We start from the raw sequence: 27,483 nt of genomic DNA on the forward strand, positions 1-27,483 counted from the left end.
CACTATGAATGCATGATATACTTGATTGGTAAAATAGTTTGGTTTGCAATGTTACTGATCTTAAATGTTTACAAAGCATATATCTGAATGCCTTTGTAAGAGTAGATATTGTCATATTTATTAGAAGAAATATGGTAGAGATGGGGAGTTCCTTTTCCAAAATTCTCTTTGGAGGAAGGCATTTCTATTCTACTCTTTTGGGAAAGGAAAAGTGTGAAAATAATTATTTCAATTTCTCTGACCATGGCACTCTTCCAGGCAGAAAGGAATGACTTATACGACTGGTTAAAAAAATGGAGGAAGGGATTGTTCAGGCATGGATTCTTATTTTTCCCCAGAGTGGCCTGTTCTCTGGATTCAGTCATTCTCTGTGTCCTAGTGCAGGCTCTGCCCCTGTGAAGGAAAGGAGAGTGGTATCTCAGGCTACTAGATAAGCCAGTAAATCTGGCTTATTCGGAGGAAATGGGTAAGGGTCTCACATACAGCCATTGATCCAAGCATTTATCTTTACTGCCATGTCACTATCTCCTGAGTATTGTATTTTAATTCTCAAAAAAGCTCTAGAGGAAGATCCAGCCCTTTTTATTTACCCTAAGATTCTGATCCAGTTTATATTACTCACAATATAAACACATGGCATGTGTGTGAGTGTGTCTCATTATTCTTGGCAATTTCTGGGCTTATTTTCCTAATGTAAAAAAAAAAAGGAAAAAAAACAAAAACAAAAACAAAAAAAAACTATAGATGAAGTCTTGGCCCTTGTTTCAATTCCTTAATCCCCGAAAAGCCCTCTTCTGCCATGGCCAGCAATGAAATATTTGAGAATGTGTTTCATGAAATCTAAGCACCAAGAAGGCAAGTTCACTAACTAACCAGTGTTACCTGCCCAGTTTCTGACTAGGGATTTTTCTTTGATGAAACTTGCATTAATCTTGACTAGGAAGTGAAACAACTTTCTCCTTGAATTTCTGTGGAAAATGATTTCATAGATCATTAGGGAAATTTAACTCTTACTCAGAAACATAATTTCAGAACATAAGTATTAAACCCCTAACAAATCTTCCTTGATCTCTAATTAAAAGTTAAGTTTTATCAACATATATTTGTGTAACAGGGTAAAAAAAATCATCACTCTAGATGTTGACCAAGAATTAACACACTACAGTCAGGAATTCAGAACATTTATTGCAAGAGCTGAATAATTGTAAATAACGTAGAACTGGCAAAGCAGTAACAAGGATAATTGTTTAGATATTTATTCTGTCAAAGTCATCAAACACCCCTCACAAACCGACAAATATGTACTGCAATAAGTAATGCACCCCTACCCATTATTTTCCATTATACTGTGGAAAAATGTGAATTACTATTTACAAAGTAATTTTACTTTTGGTAAGAACAAATTAACTATCAGATTAGCAAACCTTTTTTTGTATTTTTTATTTTTTATAATTTTAAACTGATGTTGAACCGTGGCATTAAGATAACTTTCACTTCTTTCAATAAAGACATTTTGTTGCATGCTATTTATTTGTTTAAATCACCTGTCATGCCTTAACAAAAACCTCCTAAGAATGTTCAAATTTGGATTTGTTTGCACGTGCAACTGAGATCTTATTAACATTAGTTGTCACTCTGTTGACTTGACCTAAGTGACAAGATGCTGGTACCTGCCAGGCATTGACCAACTATGATAACAAACAGTTAAACAGCAATAATTAGAGATTTATCCCTTTATTTCCCCCAACTAGCCTACCTGGAGAATGTTCTGTTACATCATGAAGGCACAACACATTAAATATTTTGTGGCTATGGTCTAACACTTGTGTTACAACAACATTATTGTATGAGGATCAACACAAACTGTCATTTCAACAAAGTTGCAGACACACACTTGTCCAATTGTAACTAGTTTTGAATAGTAATTTTTCTTCAATATATGCTAATTTTAAAACATTTGTTTTGCATGAGTGACAAGTACAGGATATTATATCACTTTCTGAAGGATAACACTTTCCCATTACTATCTCACTTAATGCTACTAATTAAGTGATTTGGCTTTTGCCTACTTTGAAAATAAGGATGTCAAGAAAACAGGTTCTGAATTTCCAAGCTTTTGCAGAAGTCCTTTTTTAATACATAAACTTTTCATTATTATCTTTATTTTTATAGAATTTCAGCATCAGAAGCTATCATAAAAGAAGCAAGATTCCAGAACCTTTTTTTAAACACAAGTGTTTGAGATCTTTCGAACAATGTGTGTCAAGACAGACTACTAACGCAGAAACACCTCACTGAAAGAAACAACAAAAATAACAACAAAGAGGCAACTTAAAATAAAAGGAAAGAAGTACCATAAAACACAGAATTATGCTACGACATTTTTAGGTGAACGATATAAGTACATAAAAGTTGTTAATAATAACTTGCTTCTATTTACAAATACTTTAACACTGATTGACTTAACAAGTGTCCACTAACGTTGTTAACAGCACAATAGGTTTAATGCTTATTTTTTTGTTTCGTTTGAAATATAATGTCAAGTATAGCAGTCCCAGCACAGATCAATGACAAAAAGAGCACAATTTTCTAACTGGGTATGTTTGTCAGTCACTCTAATCCATGGAACTTTCTTACTCTCCAAATGCATATTCTATTGTTCATAGCAGCAGTCCAGGGTCAAAATAAAATGCAATTAAAAGAAAAAAGATATTTCCACAATGGAGAGATCTCCGGGAGAGTTTAATCAATTCTAGTAAATCACAATGGCTAGTTAACTATCTTCTCTTTTATATGGTAAAACATTGTAACCTCCATGGTGCTAACATAAAGTTATGGATAATCCTGCTATAGGGGCATAGTTGTAGAGATCTATTGAATGCATAAAGCTCTGACACACACGGTATTAGCATGTCTATTTAGATTAAAGTTATTAGGTCCCACATAGCCTTTTTAGTTTTAAATTATTTTAATTTTTTTTAGAGTTGGTGTTCCTTAGGACTCTCAATAGCACCTCCTGCTTGCTTATAAGACTTCAGATTTGCCAGAGGAATGTCTGTCATGTGGCTGCCATTGTTGAAATGGCCTTCGGTGGACCCATACTGCTTCCGGTCATTGAACTGGTTCCTGTTGCTATCTTCTTTCCAGGCTCTGGTCAGGGTGTGCCCATTCACAAGCTTGTCCTTCTTGACCCATTCCTTCTGGGGTGCAAAGGTTGAGAGAGGAGATTTAGGGTGTTGATATGGACCCAAGCTGGGAGGCATCCAACAATTATCAGAGTGGCCCAAAACCAAGCACTCTTGAGTGCACATCTCTGTAGCTTCAGCTAGTCCTCGGGGCCCCAGAGGCCCATCTGTAAAGGACAAGAGAAAGAGAAAATAAGAAAATAAAGCAGTTAGAGTTTTTATTTGAAATTATCTTCTTAGAGAAAAAGTACATCAGTGATCTCATTTTTCTCCTGAAAATTATATGAAGTTAAGCAATTCAGATATGACCTCCTATCCTTTTAAGAATAACATAGGAAGAGCATGTTACCACTTGCTGTAGGGGTAAGAACTATCCCTTTTCCTTAAGTCTTTGTCTGTATCTAAATATAATGGCAGAAAAATAAATAGACTGTTAGACAAACAGATAGGCATAGGTTAAACAGATATACCCATAATGTATCCTTTCTGATCAACTTTTTCCATGACATATGTATCAGTGCTGATGTGTCCTACTTCTCAGCAAAAACCTCATATCCATGAGAAATTAGGAAAGTATGTAAATTTTTTATACAAAATTGAAATATATGTTAATGTAAAAACTCCATGAATATAAAAAGCACTAAGCACAATATTAAAAATAAATACTGTAAATGGTTATATAAAATGTTTTTCTATATAAATATGTTATTTTTATATGACATCACATGAAAATAGTTTTGCAGAATTTTTAAAAATTAAATAATCAATTAAATATTTTAACTAAAGTATATTACTAAAGACACACTTGGTCAGTGGCAAGCATTGTGAAATCCAAGAAATAAACACAGCATTTACATCCAAAGACATCATGTGGTTTTTTTCAAGCTTAACCTATTTTCTGGATTTCCATGTGTATTAAATAACCCAGATTTCAACAGAGTGAAAGTTTAGATAAATTGCAGATTGGATCACGTGGAGTTTAATATTCAAAGGGGGAAAAAAAGTCATCATAGGTATTACTCTCTTGTTTATTTATTTACTTATGTTTTTACTAGCAGGTGATCTAAAACATTTTAACCAAGATTCAAAAGTAAATTTTTCTCTGATTAGTTAAAGAGGATATTTGTTCTTTTCTGAAAAACAAAGAGTCAAATGGTTAAAGAAAAGATTGGGTGTTTAGGTTGTTGTTTTTTCCTCTTGATTAAGCAGTCAAGTGATAAGTGATAGCTTGAAAATTAGGAATTGATTTTACGAATGAGGTTAAGTGGATAGGCAAGAATGCCCGAGGCATAAAGCTTTTTCAAATGCAGAGAGTCATCAGAATAAAACTGTAGAAGAAAATGAGGAAAACATCCCTGCAAGTTTGCCTAATCAACAGTTAAAATAGCCAACAATTGGAATCTAGGTCTTTGCTAAAATCTAAGTTAACACACTAAAATTTTAAGTGCCCAATAATTGTGGAAATTTTATATTAACATCTCTTTGTCATAATAATAGTCTAGTTATTTACTGCTTCTTAAAAAATGCCTGCTGAGGTTAATAACATTTGGTTCAAATACCTGAGACCTCAATCCATTGGCAACATCAGAATGGACACTGGATGTGAAAAAAAAAAAGAAAAAAAAGTGCCTAAAATGTACTCTTACATACAAACTCAAACTAATCTCATCTTTATTCTTTCCCATCTGACTCATATTCCCATCCTCTCAAAATTAAATAATTTTATTTTGTTTAAACACACATTCATCACTTAAAAACTATTTTTCTCATAAATCTCCAATGATTACTTAGTTCCTAGAATATTTACTTTAACCTTCTCTATGAAACTTCCTCTGTGCTCTGAATTCTGCCTACACATTATTTTATTTTATATTTTATTTTGGCCACGCCCACAGCATGAACTTCTGCATGAACTTCCCAGGCCAGGGATACAACCTGTGCCACAACAGTGACAACACCAGATCCTTAACTCACTAAACCACTAGGGCCCTCCTGCCCCTACTTTAAAACTTCAAATTAATTTCTTCATTTCAGGTTCACTTTGGTGGTGTTGTTCAATGACTCTGTATCCACAATACTAACACATTTTGCTCAAACCAACCCATGCCCCTTACATCAGGATGACAGACCTATGAGATACTTTATGTTTGGCCTGTTTTCATTTAATTACCGATTTTTCAGGGGGCAGCTTGCTTCCTATGTACCACAGCAAGCTTCCATATCTTTGCCAGGTCATATCTTATATGTACCTAGAAGATTTCCACACATCTTCCCTTATTAATTAATAACAAATTCCCTAATTAAGCTCACTCAGTCCTTATAGTAATGACATTACTGTCTTTTGGGGGAGATTCTGTACATTCATGAGTATATATTTTTATTTTTCTTTTCTCTCAACTAAATTTAAAATTCGTTGATGGAAAAAAATGACTAATCAGTCTTTTGATTCCTTGTAGTGCTAAGCAATAGTGATGATACACTTTTAATTGTTAATTAAAATTTCATGAGGTTGAAAAAGTTCTGAGAAATTATTAACAATATCTTCCTCTTAAAAGGCAGAACTTAAGTAATTAGAAGTTGCTGATTTCATAAACATCACACCAAAAGCTTCCTCAACAACAAATCTCTATGTCTAGGTATACTGTGCGACAGTTAATAAATGAATTATTTAACTTTTCTGTTAAATATGTTCACTCATTTCTTGACATCAGTGGAGATAATAATCAATTTGATGTGTATTTTGAGGTCCATAAACAATCCTTAATTCTTAGTTTTTCAGAGCCATTAATAAGGTTTTCTTTTATTGTTCTTAACTCCAAAGAAAAAACAAAATCAGCTACCTCAAAATATTAATGGCATTAAAATTTTATTGAGTACTTAAGAAAGGGAGAATATGTAAGGTTATTTTTACAGAGTCTTATCCAGTATACATTGCCATTTTATTAAATTAAGAATATCACCCAAGGATTGAGAACAAAATTTATGTGTGCATCTTTAAGTATATGTGGACCCTAAATGATCGGCATTGAGTGACACATTTTAACAAGTAGAGTATATTCTTTGTTTTTCAGAACAGATAACATTTATTTATTCCATAAATATTTACTGAGCATGTACTTTATGCTGACACTGTGACAGGCACTGGGAATATAACGGTGAACAAAGCAGATGTCAGCACTCTCCTCAAGGAGCTTTTGGTCTATCCTTGGAAACAAATAATTGTCTTGAAACTAGCTAACCAAGAGAGGAGAAAGAGGTGTCATTGAGAAGGAACAGGAGGCAAGGTTTAGGGAGTCTTGTCTCTTTACAAGGCAACAGATGGACTTTGTTCCAAGTTAATAGCATTTTCACGTTTTTCTGAAAGTTCTTACAGATAACTGACAATTTGAGACATTTACAGTTAAATTTGTGTGTGCTATACAAAATATTTAACTTGCAAAAAAAGAAATGTTTTCCATTAGATAATATGAATTGCTCACTGAGAATTGTAGTTGAGATTCATTCTTGTAAATAAATTTAAAGGCTTTTGATAAAGTTTATACATAGATTTATAGAAGTTCTATAGATTCTCAGAGAAGTCTGTTAAGTAGCTGACTGTATAAGATTTAAAGATCCACCAAAAGGTGGGAAACAACACAGTGATGATGCTTGGAACAGAGGCAGTTTTTGTTACTTACAGTCTAAAGCAGAAAAGTCCTCCAGGCAGGGCCACTCGGAGGGTCATACCAGAAACAAGGTAACAGCAAGCTGGAATTGGAGGGGGCAATTTGTGTATGGCCAGCAAGGTGGGCTTGGCTAGATTGCAAGGGCTCTCTGTGGATTGACTAATCTGAATAATTTTCTCAGGCTCTAGGGCACAGGGGCCATCTAAAATTATTTGTCACCTGAGCCTGGGGCAATTAGTGCAGGTACATAATGACTTAGAAATGTGAGAGCTCTAGAAGGGAGGTGGTGGGAAATAGATTTACTCAAGGAGGGGAACTGACCAGCATCTAGCTAGCACCACAGAACTGGGTCAAGACAGCATTAAAAAATATAAAAGAAAAGAAAAATATATTAAATACTTTACACCAATTTGCTTATGTACGCTAGCTGCACCATTTTGAAAATGTACTTTATTCTTGGGCAGGTTTATACTTTGGAACATGATATTAAATAGGGAAATTTTTACTTTTTTAATTTAGACCTATCTATAATTTCTGGTAGTTGCCCTAAAATACACACACACAGTGAGTTTTATTTTGGGAAATAATAATGCCTCTCAAAGCATTGTTAAAGTCTGTGTCATGAATTGGTAGAAAGAAAAACATTTATTTTAAAATTATACAGTGAAATATTTATTTAAAAAAACTAAATTATTTGTTCCTTTTCACAATCTGTAATCTATGAGTTTGGTTATACTTCTTGATTTTTGAATGTATAAAGACACGAGTGCTGATGGAACTGTCCAAGCCATCTGTTTCTGCATTTAAATGTTGAAAGCAAAAAAAAAAAAAAAAAAAAAAAAAAAAAGACATAACAAAAAGCTTCTTGAAAATCATCTCAGTTAATGTTTTTATCAGATCCAAATGTATTTCACTCTCCATCTTTGCCCAACTCACCTTCCTGCTCAAAACCAAACAAAATACTTTTCATATGATTTAGGCATCAACAGCTGTCAGGGAGCTGCTTGAATTGCTGACTTTAGAGATGCAGGTTTAAAATGTGAAACTATCCAATTTAATGGATCTCCAGCTATACTTAAATGGTAGGATACTTGCATAAGCTTTGATCTCTCTTTTTTATTACACCCAGAAGCAGAACTGTTACTTCATGGATAAACTCGGTGCTGTAATTAACAAGTACCTTCTGGCCTGTTGTCCACCTGCTTTTCAATCTGATGATTTGAAACCCTTTATGTCCAAAGATTAAAAACACCCTTTTTTTTTTTTCAAATTATATAATGATTCTTATTTTTTTCCATTAGAACTGGTTTACAGTGTTCTGTCAATTTTCTACTGTACAGCATGATGGTGACCCAGTTACACATACATGTATACATTCTTTTTTCTCACATTATCATGTTCCATCATAAGTGACTAGACATAGTTCTCAGTGCTACACAGCACGATGTCATTGCTTATCCATTCCAATAGCAATAGTCTGCATCTAATAACCCCTAGCTCCCAATCCATCCCACTCCCTCCACCTCCCCCTTGCCAACCACAAGTCTATTCTCCAAGTGCATGAGTTTCTTTTCTGTGGAAAGCTTCATCTGTGCCATATATTAGATTCCAGATATAAGCAATATCGTATGGTATTTGTCTTTGTCTTTCCGACTCATTTCACTCAGTAAGAGAGTCTCTAGTTCCATCCATGTTGCTGCAAATGGCATTATTTTGTTCTTTTTTATGGCTGAGTAAAAATGGATGTGTATATATACCACTTCTTCCATCATCTGTCAATGGACATTTGGGTTGTTTCCATGTCTTGATTATTGTGAAAAGCACCACAGAGAACGTCTTTTTTAAGGAAATTTCTGTCTGGATATATGCTCAAGAGTGGGATTGCTGGGTCATATGGTGGTTCTATGTATAGTTTTCTAAGGTACCTGCATACTGTTCTCCATAGTGGTTGTACCAGCTTACATTCCCACCAACAGTGCAGGAGGGTTCCCTTTTCTCCACACCTCCTCCAGCATTTGTTATTTGTGGACTTATTAATGATGGCCATTCTGACTGTGTGAGATGGTATCTCTTTTAAAAAGTCGTGAGACTTCATATTTCTGGTTTGGGTTCGTATTGTATGATGGTTTGGACTTTTATGTGAATAAATTTTCCTTGGAATTTTTACTGTTGGGTAAAAGAAGACCAAACAGACTGCCAACATTGAATTGTAAAATAGATAAGTCATTTTTATATCACGTTGGTTCAAATTCAACACATCTCACTTGATTTTTTGTTTCATTCAATTTTTATTACAGAAAAATACCTCTTCCTTGTAAAACACATCTGGTTGTCATGTTATAATAGGCTTTGTTTGGTAAGAGCACATATCATCATTTTATGCAAAACATTTGTTAAATTCCAGTTTTGCTGTATTTCCTCCAGAAAAGATACCTTAAAAGGTAGCATTAGTATCCTATTCAAAGTGTTGTGCATCACTGAACACTTTTAGGTGAAAGGTGCATCCATCTATTTGGACTTGGTTGAAGCAGTTTACCTATCTCTAGGCCAATGGTAAAATGTCTTTACTTGTTTTAAAGAAATTTCCATTTTTAAGTAGGCTTTTATCGTATAATTTTACTTTGCACTTGCTATGAATTTATTCATAAACTATCTTAACTTTCATACTTGCTCCTTCCTTAATCAGTCTTCCTATAATAAAATTTCAAGGAAACAAATATTCTCACCCAGTACACTTATAGATAATTTTAGTATCTCTAGGAGACCAATACAAAAAATTAGTATTTTTACTGGCTCATGTTTACCCTTGGTTTATTTCTATACTTTTTATTTCTTTTTGTGAGACAAGATGTGCCAGCATAACACTTTCTTGTCAATTTTGTGGATTACCCTGAATTGAAAACTGAACCTAAATGTTTATGGAAATCCACAGGGATCCGAAAGAATGTCAGGTAAAGTTACTTCATAGGTCCCCTACTATCTCCACACATTATATTTATCCAACTGTTGCAGGTACAAATCAAATTGATTAACTTGCCTCTAATATAAGAATGGTAAAAGTTAATCTTGAATTTGAGAGCTGGCGTGGAAACAGAGGGGACTATTCAGCACTTCCCATATTCCCTTTTGATGCATGACCTGTACTTTAGATTACATTATTCTATGTCTAATTGATGTTTTAAATCAGTGTCACATGGGAATAAATATCAGTTATTACTCTGCTCTTATTAAATAGGAAAACAATCAAGGGGTACAAATTTCATTGCCATTTTAACTCAGATTTGTATATAAAATAGTACAGCATAGTTGTGTGGACAGTCTAAATCTAAAAATAGATCTGGCAAATTTGAGTACACCTATGGGAAAAACATTTTTCATTAAATCATTAAATAGTTTTTGTTTGATCTTCGGTTCAAGAAATTGTTACACAGAATATCTAAAATCAAAACTAGACTAGAAATCTGAAGTCATGTGATCATCATAGCCCTGGCAAACAAACAGATTTGAGCCCCAGTAAACCAGTGAATTATCATGGACTTCATGTAAGTAATTTTCAATTCCCTAGCTCCTAGTTTCTCATCTAAATATTGAGAATAAAAGACTAGATTTTGATGCATGACCTCTCCCAATCTCTTGTTCCTTTATTAAATAGCACTGTGGTTTGCCATAAATAATCAAACTTTTTAGTGTTATTTTCATTTTACTAGTGAGGAGCCCACGGCAGGGCAAGGAGAATATAAACCAATTGATGCTGTGTATTGCTTGAGTCACATTTAAGTGTTGGAATATGAAAAGATAATTGGAACTAGTATTTATATTTCTAAGTCTAAGTAAAACCATTTTTAATGGTTTAATCAGAGTTTTAGCTTATAGCTCAAATTTAAACACAACATTTTGCATGCATCTACAGTCACCTTGAGAAACAAATACAGAAATCCCATACCAGCAGGATTTGACAAAACCTTTGGTTAACGAGTAAACAAGGATTAAATGTTTTACACATTCCTCATACAGATTTTTTTCCATGGTCACAGATGAAAAGTAAACATTTGCAGATGGAGACAGTCCAAATACAATAACACATGGCCAGACCAAGCAGCAGATTCTCTGCCGGAGAGGATATTGCTATTTGGACTGACTTTATCACTCAGAGAGAATGGAGAGCACCTCCTTATAAATCTTTAGCTTTCTTCGGCATGGCGTGAATATAAGCAGCCTTTTCTCATCTGCTAAAGCTAATTTCTGAAAAGAAAATTATCTTTGATAATTTTATTTATTCTCCATTGGTATTTTATGTCACAATCAATTAAGTGACAACAGTCTAAGGTTATTGATTATTTAAATTACTCTCAAATTTCAACTGTGTGGTATGAAACTGTTTCTTTACATTATTACAGACCATATTTATTTTCTCCTGTAGTTAACCATTTCTTTTACTCACATTTGATGTCTTTCATTTCAAAAAGTCATCCATATATTTCCTGAATTACTCCCCATTTCTTAAAATTTACATCATCTCTTAAACCATAGTAAATCTTATTTGATGTGTAATAAGATTTTTTTTTTTTTCTTTTTACAGCTGCATCTGTAGCCTATGGAAGTTCCTGGGCTAGAGGTTGAATTAGAACTGCAGCTGCTTGCCTATGTCACGGCCACAGCAACACCAGATCCAAGCCACATCTGTGACTTACGATGCAGCGTGCAGCAATGCTAGATCCTTAACCGACTGAGCAAGGCCAGGGAAGGTACCTGCACCCTCATGGATACATTATGTCCTTAACCCTCTGACTTACTGTGGAAACTCCCCAAACACAACAAATTTTAAGGAGAAAATCTAAGGTATTATTCTTTAGAGATGACTGTCAGGCCAATATCCAACTTAAAAAAGAAGCAATTTATATAATCTCTCTCCTCAAACTCTCAGTTGCCTGTCTGAAACCAGACTTGTACACGGTATAAAATGTAAAGTAATTTGTCTTTACACAAGTTCCACTGTTTCCCATATTTCAGGTGTATTTAATTAGAATGGAGAAAAACTAGGGAAGCGAAGTTTTATTCATCCAGTACTCCATGATAATTTTCACCTGAGATGCTTATAACTGCAGCCTTGTTCCTGCAGGAGTCTCTGGGCTAGAGATAATTCTTTCAGGGTCTCCAGAATGCATAGAAACTTGTCCCTGGTTATTTCATTTTAATTTATTTCAATTTTATTTATTCATTTTTTTGCCACACCCATATATGGAAGTCCCCAGGTTAAGGACTAAATCCAAACTGCAGCTGGGACCTAAACCACAGCTGTGGCAATGCCGGATTCTTAATCTGCAGTACCACTGTGGGAACTCCTTCCCTCCCACCCCAGTTATTTTAAGCGTAGGAAAATTTGTGGGAAATACTTTGCTAAGTTTTTAAGTATGTAAAGACTTGATCAAGAACATTTTAAAAAAGATATCTGAAAGACTCTTTCTAAATGGAATAATCGCATGTGATCTGTAAGGGTGTGTGTATATCTGTTTGTGTTTAAATCTTACCATAACTCTGAATAAGTACAGTATAGCTTGGTGCTTCTCAAATGTTAATGTGCATGTGAACCACCTGAGGAAATTGTTAAAATGCAGAATCTGACACAGTGAATCTGGAGTCCTGAGCTCCCTCATTTCTAACAATGTCTCAAATGCTGCTGCTGCTGCAATTCAAGGCCCTCTTGGAGATACACACACACTGAGAACTTACTTACCTCCATCACGTAACTTCCCAATGTTCTCCTTAACTAAAGTTCTTGAACTTTTTCATGTTTTAGATTTAGATGGAGAGCTTATCCCATACCTTGCATGACCACATCCAGGAATTTTGATTCTATAGGTTTGAGGTGTAGCTCAAGATATTTCATTTCTAACAAGTTCCTCTGTGCTGCCACATTTTCCTGATTTCTCCAGTCCATTACTAGCCACCACGATATCTTTCAGACCCCTAAATATTGGACTGCTCAATGCTCTTTAATTATACCTCCCTTAGATGAGCTCATGTGATTACATGGCCTTATAAATTTATAAATATATCCGCTAGGGATCCTCCAGCTTATATTTTCGGCCCCATCTCATTCTCCTGTGCCAATATTAACATATCCTACATCATATGGATTTCTAATTGGCATTTCAAAGTAGCATAATTCTTACTGTTTTATTCCAAAACTGCTACTCTTCCTGAACTTAACCATTCTTATTCATGGCACACTGATTACCAGCTTGCTCAGTTCGGAAAAAAAAAAAAAAAAAATGATGTCAGCCTTGGTACCTGTTAGACACAAATTCCTGGGACTATAGACATCAGCTATCACACAACTGGTCATATTAAATTATATGGCTGCTATGGACTGAAAGTTTCTGTCCCCCCGAATTCATACATTGAAGTCCTAACACCCAATGTGATGGTCTTTGGAGGTGGGACCTTGGAACATGATTGCTCTAGATGAGGTTATAAGGGTGGGATCCTCAGGATAGGATTAGTACCCTTGTGCAAAGAGACCAGAGAGCTAGGTCTTTCACGGTATCTCTGCTATATGAGGATACAGCAAGAAGGGGGCTTTCAGAAAAGTAGGAAGTAGGTTCTTACTAGACACCAGTTTTGCCTGTACCTTAATCTTGGTCCTCCCACTTTTCCAAACTGGAAATAAATGTTCCTTGTTTAAGCCAGTCTATGATATTCTGTTATAGCAACTTATATTGACTAAGACAATGGCAAAAGAAGATTTACAGATATAATAAAGACATCCATCCACTAATAAAGTTATTTTTAGTAAAATAAACTAAACTATATTCATAAATTTTATGTGGGCCGAGTTATAATCACATGAGCTCTTGAAAATCAGGGAGTTTCTTTCTAGCTAATAGCAGATGTGAGTTCAGATTCAAAGCACAAGAAGGACTCTGTGTGCCCTTGGTGGCTTTGACAATGGAAAGGGCTACATGGACAGTTCTGAGAGCAGCCTCTAACTGCTGAAAAGAACAACCCAAGCTGGGCAGCCAGCAGGCAACAGGGATCTCAGTCCTACAATCAGAGGAACAGGACTCTGCCAACAACCTGTGAGCTAAAAAGTCGATTCTTCCTCAAAGTCTCCAGAGAAGAGTTCAGTCCAGCCAGTAACTTGATTTCAGCCATGTGAGACCGTAGGCATGGCAAGCGCACCTGGATTCCTGAGATAATAAATGGATGGGAACTAACACAATAAATCGGCATTGCTATAACCAGCTAAGTTGTGGCAATTTGTTACTCATAAATTGAAAACTAATACAACATCTGTCTTTTACTCAAGACATGCAGTCAATCAGCAAGTTCTTTAGTTTATCTCCCTCCCAGAAAACCCACTAACTCAAACCACTATTATTCCTAACAAGACCCTCTCCTTTCATTCTGTAATATGCTATGCTCCAATCCCTAACTAGAGACATGCATATATAGTTATAACTATATAACTAACAAACTTACATTAGTTTCCTATTGCTGCTGAAACAAATTACTGCAAACTTATTGGCTTAAGAGAAAATTCTCTTACAGTTTTAAAGGTCAAAAGTCTGAAAATCAATATCACTTGGCTAAAGTCAAGATGTTAACAAGGCTGCTTCATCCTGGAAGCTCTGAGGGGAAAAGCCATTCCCCTTCCTTTCTTTAGTTTCTCGAGGCCATCTGTATTTCTCGGTTTCTGGGTCTTTCTCCATTTCAAAACTAATCCCCACTTCTGTTGTAGCATCACCCCCTTTACCCCCTCTTGCATCCTTCTTTTAAGGACCATTGTGATTACATCGTGCCTATGTTGATAATCCAGGATAATCTCCTCGTCTCAAAATCCTTAATATCTGCAAAGTCCCTTTTGCCATGTAGGATAACATAGTCACATGTTAAGGAGTAAGATGTGGATACATTTGGGAGCTATCCAGTGCAACACAGTATTTTAATTAGAACTTCTCACCCCTCTGCTTCCAACCACATCAAAGTAAAAGCCACTCTCCTTTCTATGGTCCAGAGATTCCCATAAAATCTGGCTCCTGCCCAGCTCCCTGACATCATATATGCATCCCTATGCCACCTCTCTTTTACCCCATTTTCCCTCTGCTAAGCTACACTGACTTTCTTGTTGTGCCTCAAACACATCAAGATTAATGAGGTTTCAGGGCCTTCAGATTTACTATTATTTGTGCCTGAACCATCCTTCTCACTGGCCTCACTTCATTTAGATGTTTCCTCAAATTTAATTCTTCATAGAGGCATTTCCTGACCACCTTATAACAAAATAATATCCTTTACTCAGTCAATCTCTATTCCCTTACTTAGCTGCATTTTTCTCAGTGGCACTCATTATTACCTGTGGCAATGTGCTTATTTGTTAGCAGTGTAGCTTTAATGATAGAATATAAGTACCACAAAGTCAGGTAATTTGCTCTTAGGTAACTTCGTCCTCAACACCCTTTACCATGGTCTGGCATACTGTAGATAGTTCCTAGATAGATTTTGAAAGGAAGAGTAAATGAAGTTTATTCTGAACCCCAAATCAGTGAGCTAACATAAAAACTACATGTAAAACATTATGTGACAAGTCATTTACAGTCAGAAAATAATCAATAATCAAATAGTTGTTACTTGTACACAAGAAACACTGTTAAGAGTTAATAGCACAAAATTTCACCAAGATAGTAGATGAAATATAATTGATATTAGTAAGTGCAAACTAGCACCATTCAAAAGCACTTCTGTGCTATCTTACTTCAGTCCAAGCAAGCGGACTGTCCCAAAGTGAAACATAATTAGGCTACTTCCTGTATCCCCCTGAACTGCTTCATCGTGCCAGACAGTTCATAATTTCTCACACTAGCTGATCTCTTCAGATGTCTTCAGAGGTCCAGATTCACAGAATGCATAACAAAACAATTCTTTAAAGCCTTCAGATACCAATGTAATTATTAGCATTTATTATGAAGCAGAGTTCAAATGAGATGCAGATAAGGCTGCAGGATTTAGGCCTTTGATAAAATATGTTCAGGTAAATGGGAAGATATTTAGAACAACAACAAAAAAAGAAACGATTATGGATTGTATTAAAAACCTAAAAATAGTTTCGATTCCATAAATGTATCGGTTTACAAGCATTAAGGGATGGAATTAATTTTCACAGATTTTAGGAAAATGTGTGATTTTAAAAAGAGGCTAATGTGTCACATTAGATTATATATAGAATACCCTGTTGAAATTCATTGCTTAAATTCAGTTTTACGTAAAGAAAAACTACTCTAAAAATGAGAAGCATAATTTTATATTTTGAAAGTATCTCCTAAGGGGACTTTTGAAAATGCCATTACTTCATTATTGAAATTGGCCTATATAATGGAGTATTGTGGAGAGAAATCTTGCCCTCTTGGGGTACTGCATAGGATTACCCATTCCAATCTAAAATGTATGTTTATCTCTGAATGCATATTGCAAATCCAGAGAAATTGCTTCATTAATATGGTCTTTGAAAGATAAATTTCTCTCTTAAAATAATAAGTATTACATGTGAATTGTATAACATCTATATATATTTTGCTGAGGTTTCTGGCAGTATTTTCCTTTCTGCCTATTGCCAGAGACTATATTTTTCTGATGACAGAGGACAAGTTACATTTCTTCAGTATTTCACTATTTTATTGGTAGTGGACCGTAAGTCCCAAGTATTCAATAGATATAATATCGCTCTATTTATCATAAAAATATTGCCATTAATGGAGTTTCTGTCATGTTGCAGTAGGTAAAGAATCTGACTGCAGAGGCTTGTTCTCTGTGAAAGTGTGGGTTCAATTCCTGGCTTGGCATAGTGGATTAAAGGATCCGGCGTTACCACAGCTGCACTGTAGGTCAGAGATATGGCTTGAATTCAATTCCTGGCCCAGGAACTTCCATATGCCATGGGTGTGGCCATTATAATTTTGTGAAATATGAATCATTTATAATTTTTCTAAAACAGGACAATTTTGTTGCAACATCAGTACATTGTCACATTTAATCAAAAATACTTAAAATTTTTTCCAGATTTAGCGTATGTTCATATGTACAATTTTTAGAGAACTAGTATTGCTCTCAGAATAAAGCTTCATAGTGAATGTAAGAAAAGAAAATAAAGGGGAGGTACTGTCATTAATTCTATATCTGAGAGAAAGATTCATGGTAAGCAAAATTTGACCTTATCTGCTGAGGGATTGTCTTTTTTTCTTCCTATGGGTTATATCAATAACTTCTTCGGAGCAGTTACAGCTAATCAAGTTTGCTTCCTATCTGGATCTGCTGTCCCTTTGCAATTAAATATGTTTTTATTATCTTCCAATCTGTCTCATCAAAATGACCTGTCTCTTGGGCATAATTGGTGGCTGGCTACTCTGATAAGCTCATTAATCTTATAATGCTATTGACCAAAATGCTAAGTGTTATCCTTCGGAAGAAGAGCTACACTTTACTGAGAGCCCTATAGAGCATTTCAATCCATGCATAGGAATGCTTGAATCATAATAGTAAAAGAATGTGATTTTGATATAGAAAAGACTTTGAGGCATCCGTCAAGTCACAGTGTGAAATTATGCCTCCCCACTAGTTGGCATAGCTTGGGTATCTTCCCATGTTCTGGCATGTTCTTTCCATGAAAGATATGACATTCAAAAGGATTAATTGAAAAGTGTTTATTAAAGTGATCGACACTCTGTGGAGTGTGGGCTAGGAAAGTGAACTAAGAAGTAGTGAGGGAGAAAAGGATCTGAAAAAGTCCTATCACTCCTAGGCCTAAAGGGGTAAGGAAAAGTGCAGTATGACTGCAATCTAGAAAGAATTACAGAAGATTTGGAAGAATTTATTCAGGAAACCAAAGAGGGAGCAGGCAAAATAACTTGAATATATAAGAGCAAATATGGAATATATTTTTTTGTTATTGTTGGTATAATCACCAGTTATAAAGCCAATAAATATCCTTTGAGATAACCTTGCATTTGGAATCCAAACTCTAAAGGCCTGACTGGTTAAAACACAACAAGTCCTTTAAGGTCATTCATCTACTACTAAGCCAGACAAGTGTGATCACTTTGGAAGCTATACTTCCCACAAACTATACATAAAATGTAAGCCAATTATTAGGATAATAACTCAGAATAAATACTATTAAAAATTCAGAGCAGTCTTATGGGCTGATGAAAAGAGCACTAGTAAGAATGAATGGAAAGTTTCATTCTCTTTTAAATATTTCAGTAAAAGTTCTTGATATGCTCTTCTTTATATACTCACCAAGTACTGCGCTCTATCTACATGGATGATTACAAAATAACTAACCCAGTATATCTTCACTGGAAGTAAAAATTATTAGTAAATTTATAAATCACAGTTTCTATGTCTTTTTGACATTCTGCAGTAAAGGATGGTTACAGCACTTGACTGCAGTTTTGAGCTCTTGAGTTGGCCTCTGTGCCTCAGTCTACCACATCGATAAAATCACAAGACAGCTGGCCCAGGCCAAATATTAACAATACTGCTTAGGATGTCAGTTAATTCCTCTCTAATGGAAGTGAACTGCACAGTGAACCTTTACTTTTTAATCTAGATGACAGTCAAAGGTTTTGAGATCTGTGAACCTTTGGCAAGATTTATAATGTTAAGTTGTCATCCAAAACAATTGGTATGGCTTTAGTTCAAAATCAGTCACTAAGAGGTATTTTTTATCTGGCAAAAATACCACAGAATATTTTCCCTGTCAGCAAGGAATGTAAATAGAACTCCAACAAAGAGCATATTTTTCAACCATGTTATCACTAATCAATTACTTGGAGTTATTTCTTGGGGAATATCTGTGTATCTATCTGTCTACTATCTGTCTGTCTATCTATCTCTCTGTCTACCTATTCATAAGCTTGCTATCTTAGTTAGGGTTACCAAGTTGATAGCAGCATTGTTTTAGTTAATATAACTACATTATGTAGGTCTTAATTATGTTCTCTAAGCCTCATTCAACTGAAAATTGACATAGATGAGAGAAGATGAAATGGCTTATTGCATAAAGTATATGATTTAAGATCACAGTTTCAAGCATCAATCCCTCCCCCCAAACATGCAATGCTACTGAGCCAAATTCCCTCCCCTTTCAGGACCTTTTTCACTAAGTCAAAAGCATTGCTTCTTGGATTTTACCCTTACAGCACTTAAAGTGTATTCTCCTCTCTGGTAAATATGCTACAAATATTTTATGCAGAGCTCAAAACATATACCTGGCTTTACTACACCATCATGCCTGGTTGGCTTCTGAAACAAGCTATAAATATATACCAATGATTACAAATTGTTCTTCAACTTCTTTGACATAAAGTTGAAGAAAGCCAAAGACATAAACTAGAAGACATACCAAAGGTTTTCCTCAGATGCGGGGTGTTAATTTGCCACTACATTTTTCTGCTTGTGATAAAATAAAGATTCGGTGAATTTTTTCGAAGCTGCTTATTTACAGGGAATGAGAGGTTGATATTCTAATTAATTGTAGAAAGAGAACTAGAAATGACAACAATGAAACTTATTTTCCTTATATAAAAATCTAGTATTGAAAGCAGTATCCAGGTGCATGATCATGGACAAAAGTCAATATGACACTGACAACATATTTGAATTTATATAAATTATTATTATTATTATTATTTTGTCTTTTTGTCTCTTTAGGGCTGCACCTGCGTCATACGTAGGCACCCAGGCTAGGGGTCCAATTGGAGCTGTAACTGCCAGCCTACACCAGAGCCACAGCAACTCAGGATCCAAGGTACAGTCAGCGACCTACAGTACAGCTGACGGCAATGCCCGATCCTTAACTCACTGAGAGAGGCTAGGGATCAAACCCACGTCCTCATGGATGCTAGCTGGGTTTGTTAACCACTGAGCCATGACAAGAACACCTATATAAATTACTTTTGATTAGTGGTCATCACTACTATTTTAGAAGCTATGCAACTTTGGAAGTGAGTTGTTTGGCTAGCTGCCTGTCCCAGAGTCCTTTGAATTCCTAAGATGGTCAAGTCAATACATAAAATGCAAGTCCTTCTCATTTGTCTGTTTAATTAAAATGTTCTCTTCTAGGTTGTGTTTGTAAACATATAGAGCATTATTTTTTTTAAAGGTCTTCTTTCTAATTGCTTCATAACAAGAAAAGGAGTTTCTATGTGTCTTTTCCAATCTCCTCTAAGACTTGAAATTACTACTTAGGGTTTTCTTTACTTTGAGGCTGTTTAAAATTTCTTTACTGTAGCTCACGGTGGTTCACATTCCTTTCTTGTTATCCTTTCTTTGTTTTATCACTAGTTCAACACCGCAGTGTCTTTTGTACCTTGCCGTAGTACCAGTGGACTAAGAATATTCCAGGCTTATGATGTTACTTCTTTGCCAACTATTACTAACCCTGAATCATAAGGGAAACATAAAAATGGCCTAAATTGCATTAACAAGGCCATACATTATATTTTCGAGAGTATGAATGTTGTGACCATTATTGTTATTTGGAATTGATATTAAACCGATGTCACATTATCTGTGCTGTTTTCCTGAAGGGTATACTGTTTTGTTTTTTCTTTTAATGAGAACACATTCCTGAGCTGTGGTATTCAAGTACCTAACAAAATGTACCAAATAAATGGAGAAAAGCCAAGCCATTCTATTCTCTCTGGTTATCCCAATGACAGATGTAAATTAACCTGTGACCATTTTGGCTGGGATGATCAGAACTGATCTTGAAAATTGCCACAATTCACATATAGACACTGTCCAAGAGTTTAAAAGCATGAATCAAAACTCTAACACAGTTAAGTTCATCTTGAGTGGCATCATTTAGTGAGCTTTAGGGACTGGAAAACAGCCTGGTTTTGAGGTAAGCTGACAACTTTATCCCTGCTTATGATTTACCACCTTGTACCAACACATCTTTTTTTGAACCATCTTCTTCTTTCATATCATTAGAGAACAAGGCATAGGTCACATTTTTTGTGCTTATTTAACAGTAGATTTGTTTGTGACTGCATGGTATAGTCCTTATAAATTCAAGAACTTTGTATTTTCAGTTAGGAAAGTGTGCTATACGCATGTTGGAAAGGATGTACTCTGGTAGCCAAGAGCATGAAGTTTTTTGAAGTAGATCCAGTGATTTCATAGTTAGTACTTGATGGACATTTTCATCTCATTTGCATATGTACATATGTTCATTCTAAGTTTTGCTAACAACATTAGACATACAAAAAAGCCCTATGTATTTCATGTCCAAATGGATTACAAAATCTTTATGTTAGTAATGCTCTCTGGCTTTTTTCCCTTAAAAAAAATTCTTTCCAATACTACTTAACAGGAACACTCCTCCATTATGATTTACAATACATTAGATTTGTATTTTTGAAAGTAAAAATATAGTTTTAACAGAACTATTAAGTAAGATCAGGATGAAAAGAATTACTGCATTTCCAAAAGTTAACATATTCAGTGTTCTCAAGAATAGCAGTGCAGATCTTAATTATGATACATAGAATGACTCATCGAAACACGTAAAATCCTTGGTCTTTGTGCCCTCTGGTCTTCTGTTGAGTTTGATGACCGGTTTATGTGGGAAAATTAGGAAGTATATTTCTAATGGTCATTTTAAATAAGAGTCTTCACAACCCCCAGCTAATACCTTTCCAGAACATTTGGCTTTACTTCAAAAATTAACTTCAGGAAAGGAGCTATTTTACGATTTTCTTCAAAAGGGAGTCTGCACTTTAATCAACTACTTATATTTGCACTTGATGGATTAAATTACTAAGAAATTCCAGAACAGTGAGTCATTTAGAGGGAAAGGCGAAAAATTGAAGCATGTGTACGTGGGTGCAGAGAGATTCCAAATAATAATAATAGGGAGTTCCCATTATGGCTCAGGGGTAATGAACACAACTAGTATCCAGCAGGATGCGGGTTTAATCCCTGGACTCACTCAGTGTGCTCAGTGAGTTAAGTATACAGCGTTGCCATGAGCTGTGGCATAGACTGGCAGCTGCAGCTCTGATTTGACCCCTAGCCTGGGAATTTCCATATGCCACACCTGACACCCTAAAAAGCAAAAAGAATAGTAACAATAATAACAACAACACAAGTGATAAAATAAGAAACCTTTGAATTATTGTGTCACTGAAGAAACAAGAGTTGCTTGATTTTATCTTAAGGAATTGAAGAGATGAGAGCCTCCACACCCCCCAACTAATAACTTTCCATGTTTCTTGACTTCTGTCTTATAAATTGAATTATTGCTTCTAAACCACAGATTTCATGAGCAGTGTGGAGATTCTTTTATGATGAACTGATTTTTATCTTAAGTCTTCCTATTGGTTCTGTTTGGCTTTGTAACATATTTTTGAAACTTAGCACAGCATCTACTACACAACCTACTTAAGTAGGTTTTAAAGTGAGTGTTTAGGTAAATTTTAGGTATAGTCAGAACTACCCTTAAAATATACTCCACATGTCCAGTTGCTCAAGTTAGAGGAATGAGGGAACTAGGGGGCAGACATTCATGTAACCCACAGCAATTTACTCAGGGGCATCAGTTCGTTCTGCCGGGAGGAATGACTGGTAGAATCACCTGGACTGTGTTTTTTTTTTGTTTGTTTTTTGTTTTGCTATTTCTTGAGCTGCTCCCACGGCATATGGAGGTTCCCAGGCTAGGGGTTGAATCGGAGCTGTAGCTGAAGGCCTACACCAGGGCCACAGCAACGCGTGGGATCCGAGTCGCATCTGCAACCTACACCATAGCTCATGGCAATGCCGGATCCTTAACCCACTGAGCAAGGCCAGGGACTGAACCCAAAACCTCATCGTTCCTAGTTGGATTCGTTAACCACTGAGCCACGACGGGAACCCCCACCTGGACTGTTTTAACTCTCTCTCTCCTCTGTTTCACTATCTTGGTCCATCAGGTATGGTAAAGTTTTATCACTGACATGCACATACATACACTTGATGGGGTTTTGCTCTACAAAAGAGTGGTTACTTTTTGGTTACAATTCTGCCCTAATTCCTATTTTTTAAATTAAAAAAAATTGACGTATACTTGATTGACAATGTTTCAGGCGTACAGCAAAGTGTTTCGGTTATATGCATATATATGCACATATATACATTCATATATGTATATATTCATATTTTTTCAGATTCTTTCCATTAAGGAGGAAGCCAGGAGAGGCTTGAGCAGAATACTATGCACTAGAGCAGCAAACTATGATAGACCACACACAACATGTGAGGCTTGGCTTTCCTTTTGGCATATGAGAGAACAGCACTGGGTCTAGACATGTGCCATCTTGCTCCATTATCCTGTCATGTCCTCCTCTTCATCAAGATATATTGATGAATATTGTAAATAAGAGTAGGTGTTTAAGATGTGTCCAAGAGAGAGCAGAGAGCATTTCCTTCATTTCCATCATTTTCATTATGTAAGATGAGCTCAGAGAGGTACAGTGACTCGCCAACATTCACACAGCTCCTCAGTACTAGGCCATGATTTAATGCTTTTAGTTAGGGAAGGAAGATTTCAAGCTATAGCTTATTTGTTTTAGACAGAAGAAATTACTTTTAGATTATTAGTGGTAATTAACACAAACATGACCAAAATGAAATAAAATTATATGTGCCAATTAAAATAAAGTGCATGTGTAGCCACTGGACATTCTATGGAACAAAAACATTTGAAAAGGTAAAATAATATACAGGGCAAGGATGGCACAGAAAAACTACTTGCAAGGTGAACGGTTCTGAAATTTCCTACACAAACAGAATGAATTTTTATACATACAGAAATATGCGGTCTGTAAAGTCAAATTATTCAGAACACTGAGATTAATACAATTCACCAAGTAACTGGGAGGGACAGGTTTACCTACTAGAGTTCTACCTGCTACCAATATTTCTGGGACGGACATCACAATCTGGAAAACTTCCTCACACTGAAAATATGTAAATTCGAATCCATATACATGTTTAGAACGTCTGTTATCTCTCACTCCCTTTTTGAGAAAGTAGATGTCAATAGCTCCACTTTGACTAAGTTACCAATATTGTGCCTTTAGTAAAACTCATAAAATATAGTCTATTCATTATGATATAAATGGTAGCTTTCACTAGAAATCTACATTACTCACATCCTGCACAACAAAACAAGAAGGGTCTCTGTAGTGCAACCTGCATGAGTATTTTTACAATGTGGTCCCTAGTTTCTCTGCTTGAGAAATATGTGCCACTCCATTGCATGGTTGGATTTTGTGGTCTTTGCTGAGAAATAATCATTATTCAGAAAGCAAGGCTATAAATACTAGAAGGATAAGCCTTATCTTCAGGTTTGTGACAGATTGCTTCCCTCTTCCACGGGTTAAGGTTTAAATGCATTTATGACATCTTTGGGACTTGGGAGAGTTGTTTTTAGGCAATGAGATGGAAAAATAGGTTTCCAGAATGTTAAGGACAGAGATAATATTTGTGTCAAATTAAACTATGTCAGTTTATTCCACAATCAGAGCTGACAAGGTTAAATTTCCAATATTCTTTTATTAAGTAAGCCAGTATTTAGAGAAGTACAAGGATGTCTTCTATTTTCTTGCTCTATAATTTAACTAGAAAAAAATAGTACCTAAGAATGATCATTGTACAGAAATACTATATGTATTTTCTATAGGGTCACATTTCCTGTTACATGTATTTAATCCAAGAATACCTAATTTCAGTGAGAGGTCACTCTCATATTATTCACAATTGTTAAAGTTAATGCTCTGGTTGCTATTAATGAGCACAAGTATTTTAAAAAGATACTGAGAAAAAAATTCACAGAAATAGATTAACTACGTGATCTTGTGTCCATGGGGTTGGACTGAATTAGAATGAAATAGCTTTGAAGCAGATGTGTGTTACAACTGTAATGAAGCAAAATTGGCAGATCATTCCCACCTCCTATTCAGAAATCTGACGGGAGCCATGGCTTATTTTTTTTTTCCTTGTAATATGTTTAGGTACCTTATTCCTATCATTACTCTATCAAACCTCTATTCAGTTGCTGGTTGCTTAACATTCAGAAATCTCTAAAAGCCTTGTTTGCACCAGCCCTATACGTCTCTCATTGTTGGATAGTCTACTCTAAATACCACGACAAAAAAATTATATTCCTCCTGCATTACCTTGATTACATCTTCATATGGTTTAAACCATATGGATGGTTAAAACTTAAACACATAATTATCCATTCTTTCCCACTTACACGTATGTAACCCCTTGGGTGTTCTGTTGGCTGTATATTCCCAGGGCTTCTCATCTTTCCCACTTATAAATCCTTTGAGATTAACTCCCATGTCTTCTACATATTATATAAATAGCCACCGATACCAGGGCGATTCCACAGATGTGGAATGCATTTTAATTCATGAAATTATACTATTATGGGTAAACTTAATGACAAAGAAGTCATGAAATTTTATCCAATTGTTATACTTTATAGGTAAAAGCAAATACATTGAACTTAAGTAAAAATAAGCTGTTAAAATTATTAAAAAAAAAAACGACTCCTCTCCAACAGTCACCCAAGCACACTGCCTCAGTTTAAAACCTGCCATTTCTCACTTGAATAACTGCATTACCTTCAGAGAGGGCTTGTTTCCACAGAGATTCTTTCCTCCCTTTAATTTTTCTCTCCAAGGAAGTCATAATTATCTCTCTTAATATAATTATCTTTCAAGTGGTTGAGACAATTCTGTATACAAAGCTGGAGACATAGGCTTAAGATCTGCCTTAGCAAACTCTGGAATAGTCACACCAAGTCACTTTGAATTCTTGGGATGCTAAGGAAAAACTTCCACAACAACCCTGTAACAAAAGGACATGAGTTACCCTTCTGCTATCAGGAGTGCGTTTGGTATTTAGGCTTACCACCCTTCATCCTATATGAGAAAGCCACTGCATTTTATTATATAGTTGGTAGGAAGGAGACTAAGCAAATACTACTCTATTTGATTTTTAATACTTATTATTACAGTTTATTACAGTAAAACAATGCAGATCAAAATCAATGAAAGAAAAAGGCATATGAGCTAAGATACAAGATTTCAATTGTCCTCTCCCATTGGAGTCACATGAATAGCACTTAATCATTCAAGCAGTGCTGTGTGACAACACATAGGATATTGCCAACCAGGGAATTAACCTGAGCCTTAGTGTCCCGGGATTTTATTGGTGGTAGGCAAGGAGCACCCACATGACTAATCTGGTACTCAATCTCCAGTTGGTCCAGAGATCAAACTGATTCTGCATGGCCCAAATAAATCATATTGTTGTCATAAACTAACTACTCTCTTTCAATGTGCTATTGGTTTGCAAGAGTTTGCCTCCATGAGTAGAAGAATATGAGATCACATGGTGTAAAACTTTGTGAAGCAAAAGAAATTAGTTTGTCCTGAAATATGTCCTTCACAAGTCTTCCCTTTTCCCTAAATATATCCTGTGAGTCAGTCCTTTAAAAATATTAACCTGGGAATAACCTAAAATCAAATTATGTATATGCGTGAAACATTCTCATGAGAGGCAAGGTAATGCGGGCCAAAGGGTTCAATTCTCACCTCTCAGCACCAAGGTTCAAATATCTGTGTCATCAAAGGTGGTGGATATTGGATCTTATCTAATATCTCTATACCAGAAATTCATCTCTAAAATTATAAACAATAATGCCTGATTCATTATGAAATTATTGTGAACTTCAAAATCAATTGGATACATGGATTAGGTGACAATTGTGCGTTATCACTATAAAAATGAAATTAAAGATAGAGCCAATGCATATAAATTCTTATATCCTGTCTCCCTCAGCTGTGGAACCTAGAGTAAACTTAGTTTTATTTATTCTTGTGCCTTTAATTTCGCTAAAACAATTTGCATTTCCCACAGTCCTTGGAACTGATTTGGCAGCATCTAACAAGTAACTAAAGGCTTATTAATTAGATGTCAGTTGATGCTAAATTAAAGGTCAATGTTGAAAACATAAATAAAATATTACTGACCCTTCAAAGAGCCCATTAGGTATCAAAAATGCATGTAGGATACTTTAAAATTAGTTGTTGCCTTAAATTCATTAGCCAGTTTCTAATCTTCTTAGGTTTACTCTCTTCAAAGCCAAACATAAAATATCTCTCCAAAATATTTTGAGCATTGAACAAAATGCTTTACCAAAACTCCTGACTTTGGATACTTTTATCCTCTGGTTTTGTAATTACAGAAACCACATGAAGGATATTTTTCAGACATCAGTAAGATCAGCTCAGGTCTGTTTGTGATTCCTTGTGTTCAGGCCATTTAAACTCATGAGCACCCTGACAGCATCAGAAGAAAAATACAATGAAAGTAAAATGTGCTTTGGAAGTATGATGTTGCCATTTATAGCAAATGAGGCAATAGCTAAGTTAGGACATAAATATATCATTTTCAATTACTTTGTTTTATATTTCATGTAAAATACAAAACATTGACAGTGGGATGTTACAATCAAACCTCCGTGGGTATCAGAAGCCCTCCTGGGCTGCCCCCATTCCCACTGAGCACCCAGATAA

At 35.4% G+C, this 27,483-nt stretch overlaps 1 protein-coding gene across 4 annotated transcripts in view; it reads right to left on the bottom strand.

Moving 5' to 3' along the window:
* Nucleotides 1–1,165: 1,165 nt before the first annotated feature.
* PCDH9 (protocadherin 9) overlaps nt 1,166–27,483 on the bottom strand; it is a 941,384-nt gene continuing 915,066 nt past the window's right edge. For all 4 annotated transcript variants that reach the window (XM_021065365.2, XM_001925503.7, XM_021065364.2 and 1 more), the window contains one exon: nt 1,166–3,352. In XM_021065365.2, coding sequence (XP_020921024.1) covers nt 2,979–3,352 — 374 coding nt within the window. In that variant the 3' untranslated portion in view covers nt 1,166–2,978. The remainder of the gene's footprint in view (nt 3,353–27,483) is intronic.

The sequence above is a fragment of the Sus scrofa genome, chromosome 11 (genome assembly GCF_054392235.1).
Source record: "Sus scrofa isolate SSC_HxYL_T2T_F1_AM1 chromosome 11, Sscrofa_HxYL_maternal_Yorkshire_Landrace_v2.0, whole genome shotgun sequence".
NCBI classification, from domain to species: Eukaryota; Metazoa; Chordata; class Mammalia; order Artiodactyla; family Suidae; genus Sus; species Sus scrofa.